Source organism: Choloepus didactylus, chromosome 3 (assembly GCF_015220235.1).
Source record: "Choloepus didactylus isolate mChoDid1 chromosome 3, mChoDid1.pri, whole genome shotgun sequence".
Taxonomy (NCBI): domain Eukaryota; kingdom Metazoa; phylum Chordata; class Mammalia; order Pilosa; family Megalonychidae; genus Choloepus; species Choloepus didactylus.
This window is the reverse complement of record NC_051309.1, coordinates 132,273,407-132,279,484: the sequence shown is the minus strand read 5'-3', so window position 1 is coordinate 132,279,484 and position 6,078 is coordinate 132,273,407. Positions and strand designations below refer to the sequence as shown.

The window sequence follows — 6,078 nt, the reverse complement described above, 5'->3', positions numbered from 1 at the left end:
ATATTCTTTCTTTTAGTTACATAAGAATTAGTAGCATTTGTAGAGTTACATATGACTTGTTAAGTTCTACACAGCTAAATTCACCTTTAGAAAGCATTGCCAGAAAATCTTGCCTTTAGGAAAGCAAGTAACTGAGCTGTCAAAAAGTCAGCAGTTACCTAATTGCTCTGGGAAATACAATAAAGTTATGGCAGTTAGTCTACTGAGGGAAGACTAGTTTGCTCAGGCCTTCTGCTGCAACTTCCTCATCCAGTGGGAGAAATTGCCAGTAAAGGAAGAATGACAATTTACATACCAGAGTAAGGCCAATGTGGCCCCACGTCTTAGTCACAGCCTACCTACTTGAGACATCCTGGGAAATCCCTATCTGGGAGAGAAGAAAAGTTAAAATCACAGTTGCTGTGCTTATAATCTTATTCTGTGTAACTCACATACAGAGTCACTTCTGTTCATTTTTAATGAAAATTATTGCTGTTATTTTCTATCATAGCTCATACTGTGGCATCTATTTTTTAAAATTTTTATATATTTGGTCTCACCCTGAAGGACACCGTAAGAGATTTTTTTTTTTTCTTTTTCTTTCTGCTTTCCAAGACTCCAGGAAAAACAGCTTCCCTGGCCCATTTTGCACAGGGCGCAACTAGGATGAGTGGCGCAGAGGGTTCTACAGAGCACACAGAGGAATCTACGGAGCACCCAGAGGTAAGAACACATTTCTAGGGGATGAATTGATTATATCTAGCATCAACAGCATTTCTAATGGTTAATTGTATAATGATAAATAAGAATAGAAACTGATTAGTTTGCTTTCTTTGCTAAGAGCTGCTCTGTATTTTTGACCAATATTTTTTAATGATGAAAAAGTACCTGGGTGAGTATTCCGTTTCCTTTAACTCCTCTAGGCTATGTTTTTTTTTTTTGTTTTTTTTTTTTACAAAAATAGACTAAATCCCCTCCAGATTCCTTTCACCTCCCATATTTTGCATTTGATTTAGAAGAATTTGGTTAAATGCCAGATTTAAAAAGAAACTTAAATCCATAGTGGTTAGAAAAAGAACATATTATAGCATTGGAATATCTGTAGTAAAATGTTTACAGTATACACAACTGATAAAGTAGGCTTTGTTCAGTTTCTCCCTCTTAGTAGATTAGAAACACAATAGATACTGGATAAATGAATTCAGTTAATTAATTAAATAATGTAAATGCTTAAAGTTTTTTTTAGAGACAACCAAGGTAAAAAGGGAAACTAAGTTGAACTCTTCTGCTCATTTAGGTATTTCATTAAGCAATGCCAAAACTTGAATATCTTGTAAGTTGGTATGGATATATAGTAAATAAGAAAGAAATGCCCAAATACAATCACATAAATTATACTTTTTAAGAGTAACAGTTCTGTAACCAAGCCCTTATTAGAACCAATGACAAAATCTCTGTATTTATTACAATATCAGATGCCTTCATTAGCAACTGGAAAGCAAAGCAAATATAAATGAAAAGTGTTCCCAAAATCTTTGTATTTGCTTGATTTTACCACATTTTAATACGCACCTGAAATATATGGACCATGCTGAAATGTTGACTAATCTCAAGAGAAATCCTTGCTGATCTATTATGACTTACAATCAATTCTTAGTTACCATATTTTCTATCCTCCCCCCTTAAAATGAATATTACTTCTGAGTTTCAGAAAAATAGTTCTTCTACAGTTACAAATAGATTCTTTTCCAGATTTAGTATCTGGCATTTCAGTAATGCTTAATTATAAAACGAAAATAAAAATTTAGAGTCAAAATATTTTATTACTTTTTTTCAGAGAAAATGATCTATGGCAAGAAAAAATGCACACAGTCTGATTGCCTCACTTCTGAAGTGAATTTCCAGAAGTGAGGGGTATAGAAGTGTTTGCTGGTCCCAAATTTTGCCTACATCACAAATAGAGAGGAGACTTTTTGAGGACGATAATTAATGTTCCTGAGCATGGTCTGGAATGAGGGATCTTGAACTTTAGTATGATGATATAACATAAGAAATTTGTGGAAAACGGAGTGGTCCTTTCTCTACCCTCATAAATTCTGATTCAGTGTCCCAGGTGCCCTATGTTTAATGAGCTCCTGGGGTGACTCTGATGGACTCTTGTGGTGAGAACAACTAGTTTGGGATCCTGCCTCACTGTACCTTCTGCTTTATATTAGGTAGGGTTGACTCCTGGCATTTTCCAGATCAAAGATGTCTAATGTTTAGTCTGTTCCAATATAGAAAGGATCAATGTCTTATAAGTTCTCCAAAAAAAAAAAAAAAGGAAAGACCTAGTTACAGGACCCAGCATTCTTGTCACCTGGGTTTTGAGGTCAGTCTTGGCAACCAGCCAAACCAGCTTCTGGAGGTCAAGTTCAATTATAATCATTTAGAATTTAATGACCCATGGAAGAACAGCTCCTTTAAAAAGTGGACTTATCTATGCCCTGGATCTAAATAAGAAGCTAAGAGAACTAAGGACTAATATCTAAAGACATGCAAAATATCAAATGCTAAAAATGTGATAGATATGTTAAGTAGAGGAAAGATAGAAAATGCAGTTTTACAAATCATTTCTAATGAAAAAGGTCCTTGAAATTCCATAATTGCAAAAGAACTACTTCTTGTAAAAGTTTCTGGCAAAGATCATGTTTTGAAAATATTTCTTAGTTGTTTATGACTATCTTTAAGCAATTTCATGGCCCATAGCAACTACTGAGCCTGAAACTGAATACCAGATTCAGGTTCTACCCTCATCCTTTGATTCATTGTATCACTTATTTGACTCAGATGAAACAGCAGCAAGACTACTGAATTACAGTAGATAAAAGAATCCTTTACTTTAAAGTGAGCTTGTTGGTGATCAACTTAAGCAGACTGGAGGCAGAGTTTCCAGCTATTGTGTACATCTTTAAATGAACAGTCCCACCCATGGGGGGTAAATCTTCACTATGCTAATGATTTATCATTACTCTGAAGGTGCAATCTAGTGGCTTTATTCAAAGGTTGGTTAAAATTATGCAGTACCAGATAATCTACATCCACTTGTATGACTTATATTTGTGTCATGATCATTGACGCAGAAAATTTACTGTAGCCTTGGAATTAATTTGCCACATTTTAGCCGTTTGTGGTGTTCTTTTTTCCTATTGATTCTATCACTTCTCTGATTTTTGCCAGGGCTACTAATCAAAATCTTTCTAGCAACATGCTCATGGGCACATCTACAGAAATGGCTTTTTAGAAATGTTTATCATGTAAAAACCTAAAATATATCCATGCAACATACCTGACTTCTATAAACCATTAGAATGTCCAAAATGTCATTATTTTGGAAAAAAGATTGAAATCTAAGTTCATGAAATTCTCATTTCTGGTTTGCCTATTATAAATATACATTTATTATTTAATAAAAAATTATTTTGGCAATTAATTCATGTAAAAATGCCTAAAATGCTGATCCATAGATTTTCATAAAATACTTATGGTGTGAGAGTTTATACTGCTTGTATAAGACATTTTTATAAATAACAGAGTTAACCAAATGCATGGGGTTTGCAAAAGACAGTATTTCTCCTGTTTACTTTGGGAATTATTTTGTTTCAATCTTCTTCTCCTTTTTTTAAGTGTGTTCAGTCATCAAGGAAAAAGAACTTCACAAATTCTCTTGAACATAAGATAAGGTGTTTGGAAAAGCAGAGGAAAGAGGTAATTTAGAAATAAAAGTTGACCCCAAATATGCCATGTATTAATGCTGAGAGTAAAATAGAGAATGTATAACCTTGCCTTTTATTTTTGTAATTGGTTCATAGTATTTATGGAGATAAATTGTGTTTATATATTTGAAGGCAGATGCTTTATTCTTATTCAACTACATATCACTCACAGATTCCGTGCTTATGCTATGATGAATGAGAAATGACAAAGTGATGAATCCTGGTAATTATAATCCTAATCCACCTAGATCTTTCCCTCACATGGATCATGTGAGCTTATCACCTATTTCCTTTATGCCTTGAAAACTGACACATCTTGAAACTAAAACTGTCAAAGGCTTTAAGTACAGCTGGCCAAAGGTGCTATAACTTCATAGGTTGTGTACCCAAACACAGTACTATCATAAAAAGTGTTCACTTCTAAAGAGCTATTGGGAATATGATGGATATTATTATACTGTTAGTTCTGTTTTTGTTTTTGTTTTTTTTTTTTCCTGAATCTAATGAATGTTAGAACCTCTTAACTCTTTTTGAAAGGAGAATATACTTTTCAGTATACCAACATTATCACTACATATGTTTCCATTTTTTAATTCCTTTTCTAAATCATTCTTTATTATGTCCTTCATGTTCTCTTCTATGGTGCTTTCTACTCCTCTTTGATATTGAATAGAACATTGTGCCCTTCTGGAAAATTACTGAACTGCTTTCAGAGTAATGTTTACCATAGCATAGAAAGGTTAATCCCTAAAATCCCAACAGATCATATATCTTTATATAATCATGTTGCATAGTCTTATACTAAATATCCAGATCTAATTACAGCATAAAAGTTACCTAGCAACTGCTAAAATTCTAGATTAGTCATTTTGCATTTTAATTAGGAGAGAGTCTTGTTATTTTTAATCATTGAGATCATATTCTGGGTGTTTGCTCATTTTGATAAAGTGTTGGAGTTTCTCAATTTAGGAAGTTGAAAACTTCCCATACAAGAAAACAAAAAAACAGACCACAGTGTATTTTGTTCTTTCCATTTAGCATATAATTTTAAAACTTTCTGAATATTTCTAAATATTTTCTTGTGACAAAACTATTATTCACTGAAAATTTATATTTCCAAAAGGTGGTATTAGCCATTAGTTGAACATATATTACAAATCATGTGTTGATTTTAAGAGGCATATTAATACAAGCAAATGGGTATCAGTTAATGGGGTCTGGAATCTGTTAATATAAATTGTGTTTTAAAACACTGGAAGAAATATTTCACTGTAATAATCAATGTTAAACACATAGAAAATATGGAAAGATCCAGCAAAACAAACCTTCATATATTTATCAATCATGCAGAAAACCATCAATACTTACAAATTTTTACCAGTTGTTGGCTGGATTAAATAAAGAAGGTGAAAATTCAAATAACCAAGAAAAATTAAAAGTGGCTCACAAGTAGTTCAGCTGACTAGTCAAGGTAAAACATTTTTACCTAAGACTTAAAAGACTTAAAAGTTTTTTCATATGTGAAATAGTTATGAAAAGGTATGTCCAATTAAATCATCTAAACTTGACCAGAAGTTAGTGAAATGAATGCTTTCTTTGCCTATGACTCCCAAAACTTCAGTAACTTCAAAAAAGTGATTTCATTTTGGCCAGATTTCCAGATGGACATGAATGTTTTATTGATTCCTTAAATCTTAATAATTTCAGCTCCTAGAAGTTAACCAGAAATGGGATCACCAATTTAGAACTATGAAAGAATTATATGAAAGAAAGGTAACTACCTCTCTCTGTTTGGCAATTGCTTTTAATCAGTAATCCTGGTGGGACCAAATGTGTGGAGACTCTTATCTATTTCGGCTATTTGAGTATATCTACAGATATCCAACTGTTGAAAAACGAGGGGAAGGGGATGCGGAGTACTTTACTGGTCTCTTGGCTCTGAAGATGAATGAACAGTGTCGTGACATGTCTTGAGCTGGGCTAAAGACAGTTGTTAAAAATAGTACACATTTATGCTCAAGGGTTTGCATGCACATTTATCATGCCCCACAGAGTATTCCTGGCCTCAGCTTTGCTAATAGCAGCCACAAATATACAAGGTTGCATACGAGGTGAAGGATGGTTTAAAGTTCATGATGGATTTTGCAAGGCTAGGTCTTAAGTCTTTAATTAGATAGTGTACGTTATTTCCACAGATAAAGAAACAAAAAGTTGTAGCAGTGAAAGTGTGAGGGAAAGGGGGCATCCCCTCTTCTGAGGAAAGCATGTTCACTGCCAAGAATTTTTGCTTTGGTGAGAAAGGAACTTTCTTAGAGAAAATATCCTTTAATAGTTAAAAGTCAAT

At 33.3% G+C, this 6,078-nt stretch overlaps 1 protein-coding gene across 1 annotated transcript in view; it reads left to right on the top strand.

Annotated features, from left to right (window-relative positions):
* The first annotated feature begins 597 nt into the window (after positions 1-597).
* TNIP3 (TNFAIP3 interacting protein 3) overlaps positions 598-6,078 on the top strand; it is a 30,696-nt gene continuing 25,215 nt past the window's right edge. The window contains 3 exon segments of the mRNA XM_037829047.1: positions 598-702; positions 3,646-3,726; positions 5,442-5,507. Coding sequence (XP_037684975.1) covers positions 646-702; positions 3,646-3,726; positions 5,442-5,507 — 204 coding nt within the window. The 5' untranslated portion in view covers positions 598-645.